The sequence below is a fragment of the Lygodium microphyllum genome, chromosome 22 (genome assembly GCF_053477565.2).
Source record: "Lygodium microphyllum isolate KBCC chromosome 22, Lygodium_microphyllum_v1.1.10, whole genome shotgun sequence".
Taxonomy (NCBI): domain Eukaryota; kingdom Viridiplantae; phylum Streptophyta; class Polypodiopsida; order Schizaeales; family Lygodiaceae; genus Lygodium; species Lygodium microphyllum.
The window spans coordinates 117,643,489-117,671,142 of NC_141156.1; the positions used below are offsets into that span (position 1 = coordinate 117,643,489).

Genomic DNA, 27,654 nt, shown 5'->3' on the forward strand with positions numbered 1-27,654 from the left:
CACATGGCTTCTTAAGGTAACCATGTTCCCCTCCTAGATGAGTAGTAGTCTCTTAGCACTCACCATCAAAGGTAGTATGTTGTAACTTTACACCATATAGATGGAATGCTTAGGAAGGTTATGATGTTATTATTTGAGAAGTGATGGTGGATGTTGTTGATGAAGATAAAGAATGTATCTAGCACTTTGATAGATAGTAGTTAAGGTCTCAATTGGCAACCAACTTAATAGAGGACTTGAATGGTGATCCTTCCTTGTTGGATGGAACTTGAATGGTAGGTAGGATAGGTTATAGAATGCTGAAGATAAAAGATTAGTTGTTAAAGTAGAGATGATGGCTTGAGATTCTCCACAAACTTATGTACCTACAATTAAAACCATAGAATATGTCTCTAATCCCAACAGTTTGACTATTAGGTATGTGGGCAACATTACAACATTGATAAGAAGATTGCCTAGGTCTAACCAGTTGGCAATATCATTCGGCTTTCATCATTACCTTGTCTACAAGTAGACGATTTATAAATTTTGGGGTTGGGGGAGTTTGCACATTATTTTAATCACTCTAAGAGACACGGGTGCTACATATACATAGTCATTATTAATTATTCTAATGGCTCTTTTATGCTCAGCATTGGTCATCAACTTCCTATGCAATTCTATTATGGCCTTAAGTATGTACTACTTTAGTAAGGTTTACACATCGTATTTAGATTTTGGTTTTGTTTCCTAGATCTTCTTATCACTTGTTCTAAGTGTGCTAATTTGGTAAGATGTGATGAGATGTATCATTGTTGCTACAGGTTTAGCGATTATACTTATTTTGAAGGTTACAATAGAAGACGCACAATGGATGTGAGGGTGTAGGTAGTCTTTATTTACATTTTCCTAAACACTCTCCACAAAGACCAAAGTACATGAAAAATGAGAATGACTACTCACAAGTCAAGTAGAAAAGTGTAACAGATACCGAACCTAAAGTAGAGACCCTAACAAAAGTGAAAGAGCTTATTCTTCTATGTATAACTTTTGAGCTTCCACTCTTCTATCTTCTTCTCTAATAGCTAGTAGCAACCATTGCTTGAGAGTAAGGGGGAGAGGTTAAGAGTGTGAGTTGAATGAGAAAGTAATGTGGGTGAAGCTCATCTTCACTCCTTTCTTCCATTTCTTCTTCACCTCTTACTTCCATAGCTTGAAGGGTAAGAGATTGTGTAAGAGATAGTCTCTAAGGGAGAGTGTCTGAAAGAGAGTGAGGAACCAATTGGGAGAAGCTCTTCTCCATACTCTTCTTCTCTTTGCATTGGAGATACATCAGTGTGGATACAAAGGAGGTGATGTGGTGAATTGAGGAGCAATGCATGAGCCATGAGACCATTGATAAGCCTCTAACGCTTTTGAACTACAATGCAAAGAAGGTGAGCAGGTGAGCCTACTACACCTTTAGACCCCGTATCTTTCTTTGTTCTTAACCCTCAAACGAACAAGGTGGAAAATCTGAAAAATCTAAAGCAAAAGACAAGGCCAAGGCAAAAGTTAAACGGAAGATGAAGGCGCGACAAGAAAAATATGGAAACACAAGAAGTGTAGAAAAGTCCTAAATCAAGTAGAAAGGTGCACAAGAAAAAGTGCAAGTCAATACTTTTGTAAAAGAGCATAAGGCACACCATGATTTATTTTAAGAGCATCCATGCAAATTATAAAGGTAGATGGGCGGTAGAAAGGAAGCTAGGAAGATAGGAGGATAATGGGAAAAAGGGCCTGGGCCATGTAAAAAAGGAGATAAGGGGCGCCCAAAAGGCATTTAGGGTTTTGTATATAAAGTTGAAAAGTGAATGAGAAGCTCATTCTTGTGTGTGGCCAAAAGTAGCTCTCTTCTTCTTCTTCTTCTTCTTCTTCTTCTTCTTCTTCTTCTTCTTCTTCTTCTTCTTCTTCTTACTTGCTTGAGCTTGTACTTGAGAGAGGGTGTGAGAGTGTGAGGGAGTGAGTGTGTGAGGGTGAGGGACCGTGGTGGAGAAGCTCTTCTCTTCTCTTCTCTTCTCTTGCTTGCAGAAATGGAGCTTGGAGTGTGGAGCTTGAGGATTGACCTCGCTTAAGCTTGCACTTGGATCATGGAGCTATCGGAGTGCTCGAGAGAGAAGGCAACTCAATCAGGCATGGAGGTACGCTCACTACACTCGTAGAGATTGATAGTGTGTCAGCTATGTGAGAGATAGCCATTATTGCTCAGCTTGAAACGCTTGAACCAATAAGTGGTCCACGGATCTTGGCGATTTTGAGCTTGCCTCAACATTTTGGTTCAATTATCGGGACCAACGAATTCAAGGCTTGAGTGCTTATGCGCTCTAAATCGAGCATTGAAGTAGTGTTTTCCCCGAACCGGTGCTTGAGGTAGATAGGTAGCAAGAAAGGGATTTTGAAGGGGTATTCGATCTCCTTAGCATATAAGTTTTTAGTTTTCTAGATTTAGAAAAGTAGGGTGGAGTAGTATAGGTGTTTACTTTTTGATTTGGATGCATTAGGATAGGAAAAAACAAAGAAAAGAAAGGAAAACAAGCATTGGAGTTTCTACTGTCATAACAGGGCAAGAGGGTTTGATTTGTTTGCCAATTTACATTTTGGAGTTTATTTGCTATTCCAGGCATATACAACTCTTCCCCTCTATCCATAGCTTTGATCTGGATGTGCGTACAATATGTCGTGACCTAAATCGTGTAATTCGAGTGATTTATTGTTGCATTAGCCAAAATCACACCTCATTCAACCCGTCCAAGTGATGGTGATTCCGGGCTGAGTCCTAGAATCGACCCTTGGTCCTCTTGTGTTCGCGGCCATTCAACCACCACCATTTGAATGCTTAGGGGTTGGCCCGGCCGAATCAACCATTTTGCCCATCTTACTCGAATACGTGAAAATTTAGCCCTCAATCCAACCCCACTCAGACAAGCTAACATTTGGCCCAGTCGAATTCACCATTTGGACACCAACTTTGCATTCTGCCCACCTGACTCAGCCCTTGGCCATTCGGCCCAAACCCATTCAAACAAACCACTCAACCCTCGACCCGATCGATTCTGCCCACTACCGTTCGGCCATTCGGCCTCAAACTCTCCGAATTTGACATTCGAACCAGTTGCATATTCAACCCTTTCTTATTTAGCCCTCAGCCATTTAGATGGGCTGAATCAGACATTCAACCCTCTACAATTCGGATCTATCGGGTCGAATTTGGATTTTTTCAAATTTTCAACCTGTAGACCTTGAAACCAACCCAAAGACCATATAGAGCCAAAGGCACATCATAGATCTATCACTTAGCTGAAATCTAAAGCAAGTAGTTTAAAACTTAGCTACAAATGGTCCTTCAAATCGCGCATGGTATTTAGCGTAACGGCCTTGCGAGCCAGGGGGGACTGCCCCCCCGTACCCCCGCTGAGGGGGCTCTTCCCCCTCTGCACCTTCCCCAAGTAAGCTGGAGAGGAAATGTGCGTCATGACAGGTCCTGCAAATTAGATCCTAGTGTAGTAATGGCTCTACACAAGCATAGATTCTCACTTGCAAAACAACAATCAAAAGCCCATACCTGAACAGAGACCCTAGAACCTCAATGGGCCAATCTATCTAACAAGGGCAAAAAGGCCACACCACAAAAACATGTATATGTTGCATTCGGACTACATCTAGTCAAAGTGGAACAAAACAACATCAAGCTACAACTGTGAGGATGACTAGACATGACATTCTTGATTATAGATGCACCTTGAACAGCATTGCATAGACAACCTAAGACATCATTGGAGAATCCACATTTGGTTGTGCAGTTGGGGACTCAAGGGCATGTATCAGAAGGCTTGAATTTATAAGCCAAGACTCGGAAGATGAGGACATAGTACCACCTGCTTACCTTAGGGTCAAACTCACCACACAAAAAAAGAGAGCATAGTGTCGATGCTCTCATCGATGAAGGAGCTAATTTTAATATCTTGACCTATCAAGCATGGACCCTCCTAGGCCAACCAAAGCTCACACCGACTAATGCAACTCTTAGTCCTTGCGGGGGATGCCCACAAGCACTCATAGGGAAGTGGAAAATCCTTGTAATTATTGAAACAGAAAGATTGCCTATCATATTGCATGTTCCTCCAAATAGTGCTAATTGTGGAAAGGAAACCCTCCTAAGAAGACCCTTCAAAAGGGTGACAAACTATAAGGCCAATTATGTAGCACAAAGGATACACTTGACACTACCCATTGTGAGGATAATCATAACCTTTAGTAAGGGTGACCTCATCAAACCGCAAGGGAAAGATAAGGAACATTCTGACATACCAAGAAAGCCTAGTAACAAGAGCAAGGACTTGTTGAAAAAGTTGATACAAGCGCATATTGAACAGAGAGAACCAAAGAGCGAGGCTATGCTTAAAACAAGAAGGTTAGGAGACAATGCCAAGGATAGGTTTTGGACTTACAAATATCGTAGAAGACCATAAAAGAAGCCCAAGCCTTATAGACGAAGGTATTGATGGTGGAGAGCCAATACAACGCCATGATGGATATCCAAAGTGTTGCTACATGCTCAAGGATATTACGCAGGTAACTGATGGATTTGGGTGCCAAATCCCCCTACTAAACCACCTCTATCAATTGAAGGCCAGATCATATCAAAGAAGCATAGGAGGAAATCTAAACGAAAATCCAAGTCTCAAGTCAACAACATCGTAGTGACTGAGCCCCTCACGATTGAAATCAAGAAGCCAACATTGCTATCTGAAAGGTAGATCCTCAACCTGGCATGCCTAGCAAGTGGATATCAGATGTAACTGTTAAGTGTGCACAAAATCCACTAGTGCCCAAGGGGCCTTTGACTTCCCAAGAGGATAATGAGTACCACAAGTGCAATGTTGCTCATGATAAGGTTGATTGCTCAACAAAGCAAATGGCAGAATCGTCTAACAACCATGAGCAAATCTTCTAGCCAATGCCAAGTCCACCTAGGAGTCCTAAATCTTCTACACCTTCTTTCCCTAATCGGGCACATGAAGCACAATAGTAGCTGCTCAATCCCAATCTCTAGCTCCATCTAAGCTTCCAAATGTCCAAGATGCGGAACATGACACCACCCCTAGCTCTCAGCCTAAGGATATGCATGTGCAAGCCATCTTGACTACCTCAATCTCTACACAAGTGAATGTGAAAAGGGCAACAAAAGATACGACCACTTCTGATCTGCTTAAGGACTTGATATTATAGTCTATCAACAGTAGCCAATCTAGTAAACTAGCTGCTACTACTTCCAATCAAAAATCACAGCAGTCACAGCCTTTGGCTGTGACGATGTCCCTTGTGGAACATGTCCTTAGCAATTCACCCGTGGAAGAGGTGTCGCAACCAACAACTACATGATGAAGCTTGACCACAAGCTGACACCCACCACACATGTGTGCGTCCATGTGGGCATTGGAAGGCCAACACCAAAGCACACAAAGCTCATAGTCAAACCCCTGATGTGGGATGAGCAACAACATGTTTGCTCCCGCTATGTAGCTATCGCTGAAGAAGTCATAAAGGATATCCCAAAAGCCACAGCTAGAGAATTGTGCTTGATACCCTCACTCTATACTGCCCAATGTGAGAAAAACAAGGAAACGATTGAAGCAATCAAATGAAAAGGGAAAGGACAAGGTAATTTTATGCAGAAATGGTACTCCAACCAAAGTTTGGTAGCCAAAATTGGCCACTGACTAATGACACTCACTAAGCAAAGGAAAGCCCTTTGGACATCAATACACGATCCCACGTACATTGCCCTGACCTCATTAAGAATGTTGGCAATGGTCCATAAGGTCCAGCTTTTTGCCACTATCTAAAAACATCCCTTGTATGATAAAGTGCTTCTAGAAGAAAATCTACAAATGGCTAGTAGGCTAGGAGTAGGGAGCATAGTGCTTGATGTTAGTGCATATGTCTTTTGCCTCACTCAAGTCCCTACAATTCTAGATCTCTATGCTTCCCATCAATACAATGGTAACTTCTTCAACTGGTTTCATCCAAACCTACATGACAGGAACCCTAAACCATCTCTTGGTTCTACAGTCACTCAAACCTCCTGAGCAAGAGAAAAACAGCTCTAAACACAATACTCGCTCTGATAAGAAGCAATGGAGTCATGTTCCAATGGGTAATGACAAGATTCTAGAGCAAGTTCCTGACCAGGAGCAACTGCCAATGCAATTGGATGAGGGGCTAGACGGAGGGGAATTAATTGAAGAGCTAGACTCTCCAAAAAGAGAGGCAGTTGTACCCTCACAACCTAGCGAGGCTATTGAGCAGGCCGCAGCTATGTCCCAACCAAGCACATCAACGGCGCTTAACCTAGTTCAGGGTCTCAAGTCTTCAAGGGATACACCTCGATTGCCCAAGAAAAAGAGGAGAAAACAATGGCAGTTGAAAGTGGTTGAAGACGCCAAGCAGATTGAGACCAAGAGCGTTAAAGAGCTGAGAAATAAATCATCGAGTCCACCCATGAATGAACCCATTGCCATCTCTCCTAACAATGGTGAAACCTCAAACACATCCGTGTATTCTAATAAGTCAAAGCAACCATTACCATCAACGGTTTCTTACAACACTCAATATACCAAGACCAATCAAGAGTGGATACAACACTGTCACAACAGGTTGACAAAACTATACCAATCACATCTGAGAAGAACCATGACACAATAGCACCAAAGTCTCAGGAGAAACATGAAAACCCTAAGGACATAAGCAATCCTAGCATTGACCAATCTTGCTTATCTAGGCCTGAGCCCCTAGCTATGCTAAAGCCTAGGAAAACTCCCACAACCTTGCATGAGATAGCAACCGAGCAAGCCTTCATAGAACATAGAAGTGTCACAAAGTGCTTGACCGAGTTGGAGGCTAAACTCAAACTATTCACACATACTTACGTCCTTGTGAACATGGGCACATTCCCTAGGGAGCAACTTGAGGACTATTTGTCATATTTGCTATCCTGGGAGGAGCAAGAATATCTTAACGAGCACTATGACAAGCTCCTATATGAAGGCATGCAACTCATCTTTGACAAGGAGGCCGACAAACTACCCTTAACTGTGGCATTCAACGAAGTGCTTTGCCAACCAAATCTCTTAGAGATAGAGCAGCTAAAGCGACAATCAGAGGATCAAAGTCAATTTGAAAAATGTTGGTTTGAAAACCACGCTACAATGGTCAAACTTGGAGCCCAAATTATGACAGTCTTAAAGGAGCAATTGGCCAAATGGCAGTCTCAAAGAGAGCCAACCTATATGGTGCCAACTTCCTTTTGAGTACTAATTGCCATTCGGGGTATGGACTTAGCCGAAGCCAGCCAAGAGAACTCTCTAATTGATAAAATTCTCACTGAGGAGGAGCTACATGTTGCAAGTAGACTCGGACAAGGTACCATGCTACTCAATGTTGCAAAATATCTATTGTTATTGAGTAGGCTGCCACGATTACTAGATGCATGCGCCACACTCCAGTACAATCCTGAGTTCTACAATTGGTTTGTATCCTCAAGAAGTAACATGGATTCATAAACATGTACATAAATCAACAAATGTGTTTTGTGACTGTATATACATAATACCAAAAAAACAAAGCCAACACACACACAAGCAATGGTAATCAAGCGCATGTGATATGCATTGAAATCAATACTATGGAATTCAAATAAATGATGTCCTTTTGAGCTGCCCCTGTTCATTATGATTGAAGCATATGACTTGCATGTACTCTCACGAGTTGTCAAGTGGATACAGGATGACACGTCTATGTATGAAAGCGTTCAATGTCCAAGTCACCACAAGACCACCAACCCCACAAAGATCCATTACAGAAAAAGAAACAAAAATGCCAAGAACAAAGAGCCATGACAGAAGCCCCGCTGTTGGAAGAGAAAATCACCCCTGCAGAAAGCACACATTGCATTTGAGCATGGCCCAAAGCATAGTCATAGGCTACTCTCCCTTTCTTGGCCAAAATCTACATCTGGCTCACTGTAGTTGCTACCTCAATTGTACTAATGTCTCATATGTTACAAAGAGTTTTGCAAAATCTCAAGTGTATCTCTCCATCTCAACAACTATTCCTCTAGCATCGAGGCTAGTAACACAATCATCTTTGTAATATCCATTTTTCATAGCCTTTGGATCTCGACATTTCCCAATCCAAATGAAAGGCTGGTAGCCTCAACATATTGCAATGGTTATATTCATTTTATTCCAAAAAAAGGAAAATAAAAGAAAATAAAAGAAAAGAAAAAAAGTACCCCCAGGGAAAGTACACCGTACTCTTTGCACAATACAAGTAGCCACCAGCTACTAAAAGCTAAGGTGTCAATGAGCTCAATTATGCTACATCGTATTGACAAAATCACAAATGATGTCTCAAGAAGCCTTCAAGTATACTTCTCCTAAACATCGATAATTTTTTGCACCCCATTGAACCCTTGCTTCATCCACACATTGCTACGAGGAACCAAACCAAACTATGTACTATCTAAATATGCACATGTACTCACATAATATCTACACCACAATCTATACACAATTTGGGTCCTCAAGTGCAGGACGATACTCTCGGCTTGCTTAGAGTTCTCAACACATGTCTCCCAAACTAATCAAACTACGTCTTGTGCACGATAAGAAGACTAGCACAATCCCCAAGGAGAGACCACATATGAGAGATTTTCAATTGCAAGTATTGAAGACTCCAATGAAAGTACCATCAACACTCAACTCTGAATTCTTATTCTTTATCATCTTGCAAGCCCACCAAAGAATCGTCACCCGCAGAATCCCCCAAATTCAACACCTGTGCAAACCCATGAGTGCAACTCCCAACAAAAACTAGCCCTATCACCAACTTCAACAACCCTATCACCAACCAATCAGGTCAACAAAGTGCCACCAACCACCTTCATCTGCACCACCACCAAAACTCCTCCAAGGCAAACCACAGCAGTCCCTTCCATCCACGTCTTCGGTGCATGCCAAAGCCTGCTACCTATGAAAGTGAGTGCCATGGGACTGGCACTCGTCTAGGAGGGGGGTAATGTTAACCCTCACATGAACACAGTGGAAAATCTGAAAAATCTAAAGCAGAAGATAAGGCCAAGGCAAAAGTGAAACGAAAGACAAAGGCACGACAAGAAAAATATGGAGACACAAGAAGTATAGAAAAGTCCTAAATCAAGGAGAAAGGCGCACAAGAAAAAGTGCAAGTCAATACTTTTGTAAAAGAGTGCAAGGCATACCATGATTTATTTTAAGAGCGGGGGCTCTCACCTGTGCAAATTGTAAAGGTAGATGGGCAGTAGAAAGGAAGCTAGGAAGATAGGAGGACAATGGGAAAAAGAGCCCTAGGCCACGATTGGCCATGTAAAAAAAGGGATAAGGGGATGACCGCCCAAAAGGGATTTAGGGTCTTGTATATAAAGTTGAAAAGTGAATTAGAAGCTCATTCTTGTGTGTGGCCAAAAGTAGCTCTCCTCTTCTTCTTCTTTTTCTTCTTCTTGCTCGCTTGAGCTTGTGCTTGAGAGAGGGAGTGTGAGAGTGTGAGGGAGTGAGTGTGTGAGGGTGAGGGGCCATGGTGGAGAAGCTCTCCATCTTCTCCTCTCTTCTTCTCTTCTTCTCTTCTCTTCTCTTCTCTTGTGTGAGTGTGTGAGGGAGTGAGTGTGTGAGGGTGAGGGGCCATGGTGGAGAAGCTCTCCATCTTCTCCTCTCTTCTTCTCTTCTCTTGCTCGCGGCAATGGAGCTTGGAGCGTGGAGCTTGAGGATCAAGCTCGCTTGAAGCTTGCACTTGGATCGTGGAGCTATCGGAGTGCTCAGCAGAGGAGGCAACTCAATCGAGCATGGAGGTAAGCTTACTACACTTGTAGAGATGGATAGTGCGTCGGCTATGTGAGAGGTAGCCATTAGTGCTCAGCTTGAAATGCTTGAAACAATAAGCGGTTTGTGGGTCTTGAAGGTTGTGCTTAAGCTCGCCTCTACATTTGTTCATGAGGTGTGAGAAAGAAATCTTAGATGGTTCAAAACAAGATTGTAAGCCAAGTAAGTGAGAGATAGTTGATTCAACTCTTGAAACATGAAGATTATCCATCCCATATCCCATTGTTGCTCTCTCTCTCTCTCTCTCTCTCTCTCTCTCTCCAAATATCTACAAATATGATATTCAAAGTCCCATTATCTAAACAATATCTACAAATATGCAAATGAAACACTCTTGTTGCACGCATGTGTAACACATGCTTAGGTGCTACTAATAGAGACAAGCTATGTGAGAGTATTAACAAACCATATTCCCTTTTTTTTCTTAAGTAGAGATGATGGCTTTGGTCATATCCAAGGGGTTCAATGATTTCAATTCCACGTGGGATTGGGAAGCAGTAGCTATAAGGTGGGTAGATGGTAAGTCCATAGACTCTATTTCTAAATCTTTAGCATTGTTGTATTTAGTGGTCTAGACATCTAATTGCACAGCACCATCATAATTGGTTGGTTCGCCTCCTATCCCTTTTCCTTCTTTACTTTCTGGACCTTAATTTGGTTCAAGGATATGAAAATAGTGTTATGATAGCCAAATAGCATGTGATAAAGCTTAGGCCACTACCACTTAGGGTCACGTGGTAGCTCCTCAAAGATGGAGAGATTAGCTAATTCAGATTTGTCATTATGGTGTGGGTGCCATGCAAATATCCCTTTAATTTTGAGTTTACTTTACCAGGAATGTGAAATCCTCCTGATTCAAATTGTCCCGATGAGTGGGATGAGAGTTCACTTTCTCTTTGCATGATAGAGCTTAGTTCACTGCCACTACTTGATAATGTGGTTAGCTTGGATCTGTAGGATTGTAAGCCTTGCCAATGAAGCTTTCTCTATCATGTAACTAATGTCAAACTTAGTGGCATCTCTCAGTCTTAGGAGGTGGCTCCTTAGAATCCTCCTATGGCCATCCTATCCATCAAACCTTAGTTTAGCTCTCATATGGCTAGCTAGTTCCATAGTTTTGTTGATGAGCTCACTAGTTTCAATCTTTGGTTGAGATCTCGATTGTTGGGGACTAGTGGGTATATGTATCGAAACGTTTAGCACATTTTGTAAGTGTGTCAAAACTAAAGGATGGATGAAGTCGGATATTTCTACCTCAATCCTATCATGATATCAAATTCTTTGAGGTATTCTAGATCTTGCAATTCGCACTTGTGCATTATGTGTGGTTTGTGTATGTGTATGTGTCTTGGTTAGGCTCTTGTGGTCCTATGAGTGCTTTGTCCTTGAAACCCTACACCTCATCTCCTTGCATATCTTGAACTTGACTTGTGACTTTAAATTTCTTGCTGTCAATTTCATGGTAGGTGTCTTTTCGAGGTGCTCATCCACAAAACTCTTTTCTTGTTACTTTGCACTACACACTAGTGGCCTAGGTTTATCTTCTTGTTAGTGCTTTTGGAATGGTTTTGCTCCCCTAAAACCTTGCTCCCATTGGTATATGCACCAATTGAGCTTGGGAATTATTTAGTCTTTCAAGCTCGAATTTATGCCTATTCTCTCACTCATGGCATGAGCTTAACTTATTGGAGACCCTTAGCACTCGGTTCTTCCGGTTGGCGTGGTCAATCGCTATGAAGTGTGCTGATTGGAAATCATTGTGTTTAGTCAAAGCCTCCCCAATGTTTGACCAAGGTCCTCTAGGGAAAGTCCCTTAGCCACTCACTCTTAGTTTGGTTTGAAGAAGGAGAAGTGATTGATTGGATTAGGCAAACAACATTATATTATAGCCCAAGCATGCATGCACACTTAACACATGTCGATATTGTGCTAGGCTCTTGAGGAATATCATTTGTGTTCCCCAAGCATGTCGTGTTTAGGAGTATGTGTATGCACTCTGACAATCGATGCCCCTAAACTATGATTAAGTGTGACTTAAGTGTATGTCCCTAGGTGCAAGTATGCAACAAGAACCCTGGGGTATCCTAAGCCTAGTGTAGCATGTTCATGCAATTTTTAGAGTGCAATGGTCCATGTGCATTTGTGACCTACACCAAGTCACATCTAAAAACTCATGCAATATTAAGAGTGCAATGGTGCACATGCATGAGCAACCTACACCAAGTCGCATCTAAAAACTAAGTGTGTATGCATGACTAAATGTGTGAGTAGAGTGCACTATTTCCTCAATAAATGTCTCAACAATAACCACCAACTAAGAAAGAATGGATTAGTCCTAAGTGTCTATGGTGGGGCCTTGACTAGATTCCTCCTACCATGATTTCCCGAGGGTGTGCAGTGTGGGGGTATGCCACCTAAGGTATGCTTATGAGGCCAAGTGAGGGCGTGTGGTATGGGGTTAAGCTACCTAAGGTATGCTTATGAGGCCTAATGTGTACCTAAGTTATGCTGCCTAACATGATTTCCCAAGTGAGGGTGTGCAATGTGGGGGTATGCTACCTAAGGTATGCTTATGAGGCCTAATGTGTTCATGCCCTTAGAGAGGCGTGCAAGTATCTAAGGTAAGTGTAAATTCATTCAAAAATGGTGGAGTCCTACACACAAGGATGGTGTAGTGAACTACAGTGGTTGAGAAGGCATGTAGCCCAAGGAGTTTCAATAATGGCTGTGTGTTTTGAGGCTTGGTGTACTCAAGTGAGTGCATGGTATGTGTGCGGGTGAATTAGGATCTAGATAATGAGAGTGAGTGCCCCTACTTCTCAAAGCAACCGAGTGCCCCCACCTCTCAAAGTCGTGGACGATCATGGTCATTTTCATTTTTGACGTATGTATCCGTCCCATAGGATGCTTACCCATGGATTTATTTTTGGGGTCTCCAAGCACCAAATCCCTCACTCTTTCCTCTCTAGCACATAATAGCATCCATATAACAAACTAATTAAGCATTGCATGCAACCAATCTCCTTTGGCAATCCTCTTTCAGCACAATTGACTCTCTACCACCCAAAATTAGTGGTTTCTATATATTTTTGGGTTATTTCAAGTTTTTCCAAACCGCTTAGCTTCTATCCTAATCTACTCCAACTATGCAACAATCCAACTCTCTATTCTAGCCATACAGATTGGAGATACACATGGCACAAAATGAAGAAATCCATCATAGAGTGGGAACGCAAGCATCTTAGAGAAATTGATTTTGTCCACGTCCCATCACAAAACCAAGAATGTCGAGCTATATGCATGACATACAAGACTTAGACAGAACCCCTATTATTTCAAAAGCTTCAATGTTTGGACTCAATCGCCTCTCATATCACCAACTCACACATCATTCTCATAGGCATCTAATCTCTCCTTACTATCAGATTAAAAAAAGGAAAAAACCAAGAGCTTGTACTAGGCTCACCTTATCACCTTCATGTGTTGCAAGCTACACGCTTCAAATGCTCGTTTCATGACCTCAAAATTCAAATGTGGATCCTTTCATTTGCTCCCATTGCTCCACTACAATCAATGCTCACCTCCAAGTACTCCAACAAAGAGAAAATGTGGACAAGGAAGATATGGTAGCCTCAACCTCAACCTCACCTCTTACCTCCCAAACTATCAAAGAAGGGGAAGAAGAGAAGAAAATGCAAGGTAAGAGAGAAGCTTCACTCTCCTAGTCCCTAACTCACTCCCTTGCTCTCACTCTCCATCACTCTCGATGTAATGTATAAGAAGATAGAATGAAAGTAAAAAGAAGACAACTCTCAAATTTGCATATATACACAATAATATGCTCCTCTATTCACTTTTTGGCTTTTATACATGGGTTTAGGATTTAGGATTTCCTCCACCAATTGAGCCCCCTTCCCACTATTTAGGCCCTTGATTGTTCTCTTTTAATACATGCACACTTCTCACCTTAGTTGGACTGATCCTCTTACGAGTGAATAGAAGGCTAGTGAATGCAATCTCTCATGGATACAAGTCTTCTTATCTGCTCCAAATAATTGATTATTTGCACCAACAATCCCAACTCTCAATTCATATCAAAATAATAGTGCAATCTAAAGACATTGGCACTTACGTGAACAACAATGTCTAAAACAATAAAATGCAATTCAAAAATATAATCCATTTTGAATCCATTCTACCATGTTGAATTTTATTTGATTGCGTCCTTCTTTACCATTTGCAAAATCAACATCTATCACATCAAACTCCTAGCTCAAAATCTCCCGCAACATTTTCTACCTCCTCTATGTAGCTACCTATAAAGATCAAATCATTTACATAAAGAAGGACGCACTCTTGACTCTCAAATTGATTGTAAAGATTCAAGGTGATAATCTAATTATCCAAAATCATATCCATATACTCATGCCAAGCTCTAGGGGCTAAATTTAGGCCATAAATAATGAGCCTTTTGTAAGCAATAGACATCGTCCTTTCCAAGCACATTGAAGCCTAAAAGCCTCATCAACATAGATCTCATCCAGGCCAATGATAGTGGGTTGCAAGAGTCAACATAACCCAAATAATAAACACCCAAAGCATCAAAGTGAAAGTCTTCAAGTAGTCCAACCCTACCCTCTAAGCAAAATCCTTTAGCAGCAATCCTAGCTTTGTGCTTATTCAAGGTGCCATTAGCCAAGTATTTTGACTTTTAGACCCATTTCACACTAATCATTTTCTACTTGCTTGGACATGAAACCACTTTACATCAATCACTTTCCACTTACTTAGACACAAATTCAACTCCCAACACTCTTTTTTACTTGATGGGATTGAGCTCCTCTTGCATAGCATAGCACCAAACATCTTATGCTAAAGCCTCTTTACTTGTAGTAAGCTCTCTATTCTACAAGATCCAAATCATGATGGCATAGTTCAACACCCGTACTATGCTTGTATCTGAGTTGATCATTGTGGGCCTATCAATATCTCGAGAAAGGATGCCACTCATAAATCTTGTATAAGCTTCTAAAACCACTATGGAATAACAACATGCTTCTCCTCTTACAAGGGAGACCGAGGGTCCTTCGGAACCTTTGATGCACCTACATGGAAAAGAGACTCCCCCTTATTGGGTTATGAAGACCCACCCTTATCAGAGAAGGAAAAGGGACTCCCCTCCCCCCCTTACTCGGTAAAGAAGGCTCCCCGCATCAAGTAAGGAAGACATCCCCTTGACGGTTTAGCACCCCTTAAAGAAACCGAGGGGATAAGGATGGAGTGGAAATACTCACAAAAGGAGGAGAAGCATGGGGAAGGCACAATTGGAGGAGGAGGAGGAGAAGTTGAAGACAAAGAAGAGGTGCAAAGAAAAATCCTAAAAGGTAATGGTGGTACCAACTTGATGGAGGAGAGAGTGGAACTAAAAAAGATCCACCTAAAGTAGAAGCACTATCAAAGGGATGCAGTCTCATCAAACATAATATCTCAACTCACCTCTATCTTGCAAGTCTATGGATAATAAAGCCTATAGCCTTTGGTTATCTAACTGCAACCAACAAATATGAGCTACTTGGACTCAACATCGAGTTTACCCTTATGTTTCTTATCAACATGGACACAAACATTACATTTGAAGATGTAAAAATGGGTGATGGATGGCTTCTTGGAGTTGTCCCCTTCAAAGCTACAATTGGGTGCTAGATGTGGATATGCACCATGGTAGAGAATGCCTCTCCCAACCAAAGGATGTGAGAAATGCTCTAGCATTGAACAAGCCACATGTAACATGGTCTGATCTATTACTTCTACAAAACCTATCAAACTCTTTTGAGCAAAAGTTGCCTCCATGATTGGCTCAAACCCCTCAAACCTTAAAGTTTTTGCATTTTAACAAACACCTTGCACTCACAAAAAGCTTTTAAAAAGCCTTAAGTTTTTACTCCAAGTGATAGGGCCACATATACCTAGAAAAATCATCATCAACAAGCATTAGATGTTTGACCTTCCCTAAGGAGACCATTCTTATAGGTCTGCAAAATTTGACAGACTAATCAATGCCTACACAAAACCCAGGGCATCAATGAGGACACCAAATCGAGCTAATGATGGAGAAGACATGTAGGCTATATGAAGAGAGTGTTGGTCTATAGAAGAGAATGAATATAGGGCTAAAGGGGGACTAGTATATATAATGGTACCCCAAAATTGGCCAACTTGATACAAGTGGTCACAATTAACGCAACCTACCACCAACTCCAACTTAGGCCACACGTGTGTGAACGCAACCTAAAACCACTAAAAATGCAATAGAACCAATTCTCAATCCAATACTGTGGACAATCCAAAACACACTAAGCAAGTATGCGCTAAAATGCGATGGATGGAAACTAAAATGCGCAAATAATTAAAGCTCGTAGGTCTCCGATAGACTCTAACAAAGCTTATAGAAGATGAGTAGGCAAATGTATACTCAAACAATGACTCCATAGCCAAGGTGTTTGTAAACTATCTATCTAGTATAGTGGGGACAAAGCCAACACCGAAGGTTAATTATGCTACAAAACTACAACAATTCTTGGAGGCAATTAGAAAGGTGGTGGAAGGCGAAGCATCAAATCCAATGGCTAGGCCATTCTCAATAAATAGGCTTCATTATGTGGTGAGGAAGATGAAAAGAGGAAAGTCGCCAAGACAAATGTGATATTGGTACAAGTCTACCACAAGATCCAATCAACCTATGGGGGAGACATGGTAGACTTTGCCAATGCATGTATAAGAAGGGGGACAATTTTGGGGTGAATGGATTTATGTCATATTTCAAGCTACACAGATCAATAAGGTAGGGGTGTCCTCTAGCCCCACAACTATTCACCATTGTTATCAACCCTCTACTAAAAGCCCTGCAATATAGGGTGGAGAGAGGAATTCTAAAGGGACTCCCAATGCCCTAATGATACTCAAATGTGTACTCAACTATTCACTTATGATCATTCAAATATAATTCGAGTAAAGGAAAATGTGGCTAGTCTATTGTAGGTGTACAACCAATACTCAAGTTTCAAGGGTTGTTATAAGCAAATCGAAGACAAAGATACTATACTCGAGGTTGGAAGATCATCCAAACTGGATACATGAGAAAGGGTGTAAAGTCATCAAGATGGGAGAGCACTACAGATATTTAGGAGCACCTGTAGGCCTAACTCTCTTGAGGAGGAAAACAATGGATTAGTTGCTAGCCAAAATTGAGCATGTGAAATACACCAAGCTCCAACTAACCATCATGAGGAAGCTACTAATAAATGACAATATACTTATGCATGCACCCATGTTTGTGATGGCAATACCACCATACACAAAGAGGCAATGTGGAAGGCACAACAAAGCACTTAGGACATTTCTATAGACCCATAGGACTCGAGAGAAATGGGACTCGATTGAGAGACCATGACACAAGCCTCCAACAATGGGGGGTTAAACATCAAAAAGGGTAGAGAGATTGGCATTTGAAGCCCTACTTAGGCCAAGAAACCTAGACTAGCATCACATGGGTAGTGATTAATGCGAGCAAAGGAAGATGGGAATTGCTGACATGGCAAGACAAGCTAATGGCATCAACCTCCAAGGCCAAAATTCAAGGGTGTGAAGCTATGTAAAACTTGACGCACTCATGGAGAGGCACCATCAAACGCCCAACTTAGAACATGGAAACCCCTAATGAGGAGATGGTGTCTTATTGCAATGCATTCAGACATTCCCACAAGCCTTCCAAGATGAAAAAACCGTCGATAAATATTGATGCTAAACTAGCTTACAAGTCGGCAAATAAGGACCCTACAAGATGGAAAGACGTGGAGAGTGAGGAGTACAAGGCATTATCTACCGATGTGATTAGAGATAAATTCAACATGAAGAGATGCAAAGGAAGGCCCCATCATGGCCACCATCAACCAAAATAGGGCCAAGGAAAGTATGGAAATCCCTAAGTAATCACACAAGCCTTCCAAGATAAAAAAACCATTGATAAATATTGATGCTAAACTAGCTTACAAACAAAGACCCTATAAGATGAAAAGACATGTGGAGTGAGGAGTACAAGGCATTATCTACCGATGTGATTACAAATAAATTCAACATGAAGAGATGCAAAGGAAGGCCCCATAATGGCCACCATCAACCAAAATAGGGCCAAGAAAAGTATGGAAATCCCTAGGTAATCATAAGGGAAAACCAACCTTCAAGATAAGACATAGAAGGGACTTTCTCGAAGAGAAGGGATATCCCCACCAATGTCCACCTAAAGTGGAATAGCATTTCCCCACACCCCTCAATGGGTGTTTGGAAGAAAAGACAATGCAAGGCCTAGAAGGCCAATCTGAGTCGACAACTAAGTATGATGCCATGGAAGGTAGCAACCCTTAAGCTACCTACCAAGGACCAGTTTGGAAGAATGATACGAGTGAACACTTGTTATGTACTTTGCGCTACACAAAAGGTTTAGTGAAGCACATGGTCTAGACATGCAAAGATTTCATGATCATTTGGAGGAAATTGAAGAATCGGTTTAAAGGAGCCTAAATTAGGTGGTAGAATGAAGGTGGCTAGGGACCGAGCAAGAATGGATGAGGAGACCCTTAAGCTCTAGAACATTGTGAGAACTCTAGCGGTCAGGCACATTTGGTGTAATGGAAATAAGGTCCTAATGATGGAGAAGAAAAGCTCTACAAATAAGATTTTCAAGGTCATCAAACAAGATAGTTTAACTATATTTAGAAACCTTAATAAGGGCACCCACATCTATAAAGAGCCAATTAGGAAGTCAGAGTTCAAAAGTTTTGAGGCTTTATGTTGATAGTAAATATCTTATTATCTTTGGATTAATATATTTACCATATTTGTAAAATAACAATTCTTTAAATCTATTACTATCTATAATACATTAAACTTTTCACTCAATTAAGAATAATTCAGACAAGTTTAACATGCTTATTAGATCCCTTTTGTTGTCTTTTCATGATCCTGAAACTCCGCACTCAATTGAATGGAGCCAAGTCACTTCCAACAAACTAGATGGTGAAATATCTCTAATTTATACTCCAAAGCTATTCAACACACTAGTTCATGGCTCACTACTCAAGGAAAGTCTATACAACCACAAGCAATTCTATAGAGATATTGGAGTGGCAACTCTTTTTCTGGGAAGACAATGGGTGTTAATGCAAGCTAGAGTGGTAGAGATTAAAATTGTTAACTGTAAAGTACCTACCACTATTGTTCATGGATGGTTTATATTACTAGAGGTAAAATGAGTTACACTCTTTTGTTGGGAGACTCCTCTCTGCAGTCTTCAACAGTAATTAATGACTTGCGTTTGAAGATCTTATACCTCAAATACAATCCTGGATGGTTCATAAACTACTTAAGATAAGAGTTAGGTTATGGATAAACCTTCAGCATTTTCAAAATTTTAGTTAGTTTGATGATGATATCATTAAAGATAAATTCTCTTTAATGAATAAGTGAAGTCCTCAGGTAAATTCTCTTTAGTTAGTTTGATGATGATATCATCAAAGATAAATTCTCTTTAATGAATAAGTGTCATCCTCAGGTAAAGTCCAGCTTAAATTGTATGATTGGCCTGCTTTCGAGAAGCCTACAAGAAGCTTGTTCAAAGATGTTAAGAGCACTTAATTCAGTTTAGCCTAAACCTGGAGCTCTGGAGTATTACCATGCTGTGTGGAACAAAGCTGAAAAATGAACGTATTAAGCTAGCTTTCGCGATGTTGTTAGTAGAAGAAATGCATTCATGGGAATCTAAGGCAGGATTAATCTGGCTTTCAAACATCAGAATATGGTAAGAGGTGCTGCTCTGCATATCCTTACGAGAGCATGAAATAAGGTAGCTTTTTAGGTTTAAGCCAGTTTTTATGATAAATGGATGGTAATTTTGAGAAGCTGGCTGGGTATACTTTTGGATCTGTCGGGTGCTATAGATGAGGAGCACCACTAAAGTTGTTGTAGTTAAGCTTAAAAACTACTTACAAAATGTGCCACGGGCATTAGTATCCATCACCTAATATAACCTATTCTGTGTGATATTTTTTTACTTCGAAAGCCAGAAAGCCGGTTGCAAATCATTAAGCTGCAATGTTTAATGTGAGATATTTTACGCCCTACAGAAAAATACTTCTCTACTGCAGTTTTTAGTCCCTAATTCCTTGCTAATTCTTGATATGAAGGCCAGTACTATCCATACTTCCTAGGCACCCTTAAACACCAAAGACAGTCCTTGCAATTTTCTAGCCTTGCCAACTATGGACTATCATTATAAGGTCATGACAGCCAAACACTTCAGCTTCAAAGAGAGTATGACCAGTTGATCCTGTAATTCGGTGTAACAGAATCATGAACGCACAGATTCACCTCTCGTCCAGAATATTTTAAAGTCTAGGGACCTCAGAATTCAACTAGCCAGAATAATGAAATCCTTTTTCCAGAGCTACAACTCAAAATGCATTATAGGACACCTGCAGCTTTTACAATTACTTTGTTCTTGCACCTGTAATATCATTTAGTAGGAAAATCAGTAAAAAGAGCAAAAAGCTCAGGATCAATTCCATCTGCATGTGAGATATTCAAAAGAACTCCACTAACAAAATTGGAGCGAGTATTCACCAACCCTCGAGTGTATCGAGGCAATAAGGTATCTGGAGTCAGCCCTACAAGCCAGTAGCATGGCGTCAGGTCATGGATCAGTCTCAGATACAAGGGACAGTTGTGACTTTGAAAATTGCAAGTATATAAGTATACATATGGATTTCCTCCACTTGAATCAACAAACCTTGTTTATTGCTCTTATCAGTACATGAGAAAGTTGATGCCATTCATGTTTTCAACGAACAGAAGCCTGTATCAATGGCTGGATTAATCCCTGTAAAGATTGCAGGGACTCCTGTAGCTTGAGTTCATTTGCCACCTTCTCTCTTAAAACCATAGCCTGACAGCATAAGCCAAAAACACTATTCAAATTTGAATATTAAAACTTTTGATAACAGTCTCAAAGCCACTAAAAAATAGTGCAAGAGAAAACTGAAAAGAAGAATCCAAAATAACCTGATGAATTATTGATGGAGTGAGCCCGAAATTTTTTCCACACTTCTCCAGTACTTTGTGTGCAAAAGGAACCAATAACCTCGCATATTTTGGAATGGTCACATACCTGGAAATAGAAGCACCTAAGTTTGCCATGAAAAGAAAACAAAAGCCCTCCTTCATAGGTATATATTTTTATAAGATGCTCGGCTTTCAGCTGAAACTGTCTTAAAAACAAGCATCTAAGCTGGCCACTGAAGACAAAACAAAAGCCCTCCTTCATAGGTTTATTTCTCATAAGATACAGGACTTTCAGCTGACACTGTTTTAAAAATCAGTCACTACATATATTTGCACTCATATGTTTTCAGTATTAAAATTCTCAACCGTGAAACTCTGCTATCCTGGCATTCTTGCTTCACAACTTTAGAAGATTCCAGGGTTAGCTGTTGTTCAAGAGGTTATCTAGGAAATGCAGAAGTCTGATGTTCTGGCTACCACATACAGAAATTGAGCACATTCCGCTCTCTGAAACAGCCATGTATTTTTCCTAATATGCAGTTACTCGATGTTTCCAGCCATAATTGAAGTTTGCATGGTACATAGGGCCTGCACTAGGATGCCTAGCCTGGGCATTGACCATGGCAGTGTCTGGGAGCTGAGATAACGGGTTTGACCGATGACCCAAAAAAATCTATAGAAGTTGACGTCGTACTAGGATGCATGTCAACTTAAAACCCAGTATAAAAGGCAGTTCAAACCTATCATTTCTGGATTGTATTTTACAGCAGATGAAATTAATATTTGCTCCATGGGCAGTTTTATGTTTAGTTTTATACGCATGCCTCCCAGATATGCCTATATCAAATAGAGAACCCACTTCTGTAAAAACGCTAAAAGCAGCTCCAAAGAAGTGTCATCCAGATTTGAAATAGCTGAGATCAGGCCCCTGCGAGCAACTAATTCTTCCATCACAGCAACAATGACCTGCAATGGCAACATTCATTGCATAAAAAGCCTAATTAAACTTTCCAGCACTAACGCAAAGAAACAAAGACAGGGAGCTCATAACATGAATAGACACTGACAGTTGGGTTAGTCGTTCTCAAGCCAGCAACAAGCGCTTCTCTATACTGAAATTTCCGGAAGAACATGTCGTGTTCAGCAAGTCGTGGCCGCCTCTTGCGAGTTACATAATAATCTCCTTCCTGTGAAAATCGAAGAGAAAAAAGAGCTGAAGCTGTAGAACACAATGTATACATAATGATTGAACTGATTTAAGTATGAAAATGTCAGAAGTATCTTACAGTGGCTTTCTCAAACTGGCCACGCAAGAAATATCGATAGTTCGTAGGTCGCAGCACTCTCTCAGGCCTTGACTCTTCAAAAGAAATGCCTTGATCTTTTTTATTGTCCGAGACAATGGGTTGTACATTTTTCTTTTGCCGAATAAAGAGCTGACCATTTGAGGTGCCTACCACCATTGTTGCTGCTGAACAAGATATATCCATTGAAAGAACAGGAGAAGGGTACCTTGAAACATGTGTTACCTGCAAAATTAGCCAGAGTAAGAAACTTAAAAAATAAATATTGCTTTGAGGTTAGGGCAGTATCATACTTCATCTGAAACTAATTTCGCGTGGATCTAATATCATAGTTAACCAGAAGATTGTTTTGACATTAAGGCAATATCATACTTCATCTGAAGCTAATACATTGTCAGTTAGACACAAGCAATTTAAAGTCAAATAAGATTATCCTCCATATTTTAACGGCTTCATAAAGCACAACAGAGATAATCATACTTCACCTGAATCTAATATCATACTTCATCTCAAGCTAATATACATTGTCAGTTAGACACAAGCAATTTAAAGTCAGATGATGTCATGCTCCATATTTTAACAACTTCATAAAGCACAACAGAGATAATCCTGCCAAATTTCCCGGTTCAACATCTTTTAAAGTGTGGAATGCAGCTTGAGAATTCCCAGAAATCAACATGCCAACACAGCACACATAATTATGTCAGCCCTCTCAAAGAACAAATTCAAAGTCGTCCTCCCTACTGCTTAAAGTTGATCCACTATCCAAACATATCCTTCATTCTCTTGGAAGTTTTACATACATATTTGTATTTACCTCTAAAACACCTCTTATGTGGATATGTTTGCCTCTTAACCCTTTACTGAGAAGTATTCTTCCCATGAGTGTGTATTTCTATTTTCTCAATGAATCTATAGTCCAACCTTGCAATGGAAGTCCCTAGTATAGGTATTGAAAAAAACTAGTAGCTCCTCAGACCTCTAATCATAGGAAACAAGACGTCCAATACCTTGAACTGGTTCACTTCGAACACCTTTACATGGCCATCCAAAGACCCAGTGAGGAGGCGTGAAGAAGCATCCTGTTCTGTGATGTTTGTTCTTATTGGAGGAGTAAAGCGCAGACACGTAACAGTTTTTTGATGACTTCCAATCACATGCAAAAGCCTTCCACCTCCCAGTATGTCCCAAATTTTGACAAGATTACCCCCTGCAATAATTAAAAACCAGTGAGCTTCTTTCAGCAAACTTTTAAAAAGAAGCATCAAAGGTAACAACAGATAGATACCTGCTGTAGCCAGAAGCCCTCCAGATGGAAAGAACAATACATCCTCCAGCGGCTTCCCATGCTGATGTGCCACGACCCAGAAAAGTTACCTGTAAGTATTTCTTTAATGCAGTCATAACACTATTCAATCAGTGAGACAAGATGGTAGAGACACCATGCCAAATGACACTTCACCTGGACAAACAAAATGTAGGAGGACTTAATGGTATAGTCCTGTCTACTTAGTGATTCAATCAGTTTTTCTATGTTGATTTTATCCTATTATAATCAAAGCCTATATTATTACTCAAAAAAGAATAACAGGCGACAAGTTTTGGGACACAACCATTGATAACCTTCAACAATTACCTGCAACTGTAAGGTAGATTTTGAAGTCCGCAGATCCCAGAGTCTGACTGTATGATCATACGAACCAGTGGCCCTGAAAAATAAACGCATTAGAATAGGTGTAGCACAATGGACTAGTCCCGTGACAGCAAAAAAACTTAAACCAGTTCATCAACACTAAAATTTTCAAGTTATTGTGGGCAGTTAGTACCAGAGGTCTGCACTTGAAGGATTTGCAGATCCACAACGAACATAATCGGCATGCTCCTCCATCTTCAACACTTCGGTCTAGAAATGGAAGTCCCACTTACCACACTCCAGCTTACACACGAACTGGAAAATTAGAAAGTTGAGTATCTTGAGGCAAAAATTACCTGAGTTGGAACATCCCACCAACGAACTGACTTATCATCGCTTCCTGAAAGCAGATGCAGCTTGTCCAGCGTGGAGTATCTGACCCAATGTACAGCCCTGGTATACACAACCAAAACATCATTGCTTATCAAAGTATAACAATGGCCTTCCCCTGGTCTTGCACACAGTATGCAGGTGCAAAACTTGCATGGTTACACTACTTCCTAGTTTTAAACAACAACGATGCACACTCTTTCCCACAAAGCATGCTTTCCATTTATGAAACAATTAGTATTATTAGTATATGCATGGACAGGTTCGTGAAGAAATTGGCATACTTTCAAGCATCCCAATGTAGCAAACAACCTTAAACAGTTTATCCACAACATCTATATACCAACGTGTGTGATCAATCACAAGCTGCTGCAAACTATTCTTATAGAAATAAAATATTCATACCATTTTGCTAACAGAAACAAGCTAAAGTAAATATCCTATCAATATTTGCTTTCTTAACTTGGTACTGTATGTTGAGTTCAAGTCCAAATACTCTACAGTTAATAGACACCTAGAATTTATGCTGATACAGTTAATCAGATACACGATACAGATGTTAAGAGAGAGATCAATGTTTGCTTGCATCATGAATTGTTATCAAAACTTATTACACACCCATCAAATTACCACTTCAAACAGAACACCCAGCAACATCAAATTACCACTTCAAACAGAAAACCCAGCAACCATTGTTTTCTTAAGGCTCCTATTACCAATCCAACATGCCTGCAAAGGCTCGTAAAATATTATGTCAAACTCGTGTGTACCTTGTGTGGCCTTTGAGTTGCCTCAATACAAGTCGGCTATTGATGTCAAAAACCTACAGCAGCAAAAACAAACGCACATCATCAAAATGTCAGCAGCTCCAGATGACAATAAGGTTCTCTCTCCTCAGCTCTATTACACTGCTGTTCTCGAGAAACACACAATGGAAATGACTAGTATCCCAAGAAGTACATGTGGATGATTTAAACAACTCATTTGACTCCTGTTATGAGATAAATTGCCTCAGCACACATGGATTATTTAAATAACTCATCAATTCCTGTTACAAAATAAGTTGCCTCATTGCATGTCACACTATCGCTAGAGCTCTAAAATATCATCAGATCTTTCAGAATTACTAATATCACTAGCTTCATCATCTGCAGAAATATATACAGCTGTTCCAGACAACTTATAGAACCCTAGTTCTGTTTTGAGGGGCTATCACATGAGAAGAATTAATAATGATGTGAGTGGTAAATAGATGAGAAAAAAGAGGAGACTCAAATTTCTCAAGTTTTGGAATTTGTAGTTGGAGAACTGAGTGGTAGATAAAGTCATCGAAACAAAGGAGCCTTGCTGCTGGTACCCTGACTTTTGGACACATGCAACAGAAATCCTTTCTAGGCACCCTTATTTTGATATGTTTGGATTCTCTTGTTCCAAATGTTGTGTTTTTGAACAACAGGCACATATAGCATGTGAATGCCTAAAACACAAGTCCAAACCCATGCAGGTGACAACAAGAATCAATAAGCAAAGAATCTCAAAACTATATCTGAATTGATGCCCAATCTTGTTGGGGAGCAACCATTGGATATGCTACAAAGCCTTGCATGTGCTCGGCTTTTTGACACATGCAACAAAAATCTTTTCTAGACATCTTCATTTTGATCTATTGGAATTCTCTTGTTCCAAATGCTATTTTTGTGAACAAGAGGAGCATATAGCACAAGAATGCCCAAAACTTAAAGACTAAAACTCATGCAAGCTGACAAGGATCAAGAAGTAAAAAATCTAAAAATTATAGCTGGATTGATGACAAATCTTGTTGGGAAGCAACCAATGGAAATGCTACAAAACTATGCCGTACATGGGGCAAAGCCAAAAATAGCATGCTTTAGTTTTCTTTCAGGTAGGTGCTCGTGCCAACTTCATTTCTTCACAATTGGCAACCAAGTTGGGTATCAAGGGTGATGATATGAGTCCCATGGTTGAGGACTGGTTTAGCTTGTCCTAGACATTCAAGGCCAATGAACCCTATCATTGGGAAACTCCGTATTCATGTCTTCTTGCCCTTTCCTTTCTCTTTCTTCCATTTGTAGCAATCACATTTAAACTGGCCCTTCTTGCCACAATGATGGCATTCAACATCTTTGCCACATGATTTACTGTGTCCCTTGCTATCAGATTTGCCTTTCTGCTGTGATCTGCCCCTAGTATGCTAAGCACTAGAAGATTTATTGGATGCATTGTTCTGTTGATTCATTTCTTCCATGAGTAGAGCACTCTCTACATCAGTATACAAAAGAATCACATTACAATTGCTCATAGCAGTCCTGAATGTATCCCAACTCTCTAGAAGAGCGCAAAGCAAAAACGTAGCCTTAAATTTCTTCATCAATCAAGGACTTCAAGGCAACCAACTCACTAAAAATGGAGTTAAACTCACTCAAGTGAATAGACATTGGTGTACCCTCTTTCATATGCAAATCCATAAGCTTTTTCAGCCAATACACTTTGCTTGCAGCACTCTTCTGTGCATACAGTTCTTCCAGTCGAGTCCAAATAGCATATGCAAACTCCAAACCTTCAACGTTGAACAACAAGGCATCAAAAATCGATAGCTCGATGGTTGAGCGTGCAAGCTCATTTAACTCATCCCAATCGTCCTGTTCCATATCTATGAGCTTTGCCTCTCTGGTTTTAATCGGCTTTACTTGCTTCTTTTGTAACAAGATGTTGTAGCATTGTTTTTGCCAAACTGCGAAGTTATGTGCTCCTTCAAGCTTCTTTGTGTGCATGAGATTACTGCTGTCATTGCTGCCAGCCATGATTTTCAGCCCAGATGTGACTAGAAATTCAGCAAATGCAGGCCCAAACTGTCACAAAAGTGACCAAGGTACAAACAAGTACCAACCAACAATAAATGACCACGTAGAAGCAGAGATTTCAGATCTGTAATTAATTTTTCAGAAGCACCAAACCATGTGCTACAGCATTCCACAACTGATTACAGCTGTTCCAAGGGCAAATGCATCACATTACATGAGAAATCCCAAATTTTAGCTGCAATATCTGTTGTACATGTACCCCCGGGCATAAAATTTGACACGCACGGTCAAAAGCCCCAAAATTTTTTGTCCTCAAAGCATCAACCACACATCTGCATTGTCTCTAACATGTATAGAACAGGTCAATTTTGCCAAAATAGAGCAATTTCAACAAAACCCCCAAATTTTTCCAAGTGTTAGATGTCCAAATTGCATGGAAATAAACCCGCATGTACATAAAA

At 40.4% G+C, this 27,654-nt stretch overlaps 1 protein-coding gene across 2 annotated transcripts in view; it reads right to left on the bottom strand.

The window, feature by feature from the left end:
• Positions 1-19,994: 19,994 nt before the first annotated feature.
• SWA1 (transducin family protein / WD-40 repeat family protein) overlaps positions 19,995-27,654 on the bottom strand; it is a 31,992-nt gene continuing 24,332 nt past the window's right edge. The window contains exons 4-16 of one of the 2 annotated variants that reach the window (XM_087663171.1): positions 25,142-25,194; positions 24,338-24,434; positions 24,175-24,251; positions 23,985-24,057; positions 23,637-23,697; positions 23,359-23,558; positions 22,331-22,573; positions 22,112-22,231; positions 21,904-22,010; positions 21,045-21,150; positions 20,773-20,928; positions 20,611-20,650; positions 19,995-20,490 (exon numbers count right to left, since the gene is read on the bottom strand). In XM_087663171.1, coding sequence (XP_087519297.1) covers positions 20,824-20,928; positions 21,045-21,150; positions 21,904-22,010; positions 22,112-22,231; positions 22,331-22,573; positions 23,359-23,558; positions 23,637-23,697; positions 23,985-24,057; positions 24,175-24,251; positions 24,338-24,434; positions 25,142-25,194 — 1,242 coding nt within the window. In that variant the 3' untranslated portion in view covers positions 19,995-20,490; positions 20,611-20,650; positions 20,773-20,823. Of the gene's footprint in view, positions 20,651-20,772; positions 20,929-21,044; positions 21,151-21,903; positions 22,011-22,111; positions 22,232-22,330; positions 22,574-23,358; positions 23,559-23,636; positions 23,698-23,984; positions 24,058-24,174; positions 24,252-24,337; positions 24,435-25,141; positions 25,195-27,654 lie in introns of both variants that reach the window. The other variant, XM_087663170.1, reaches the window with a different exon arrangement.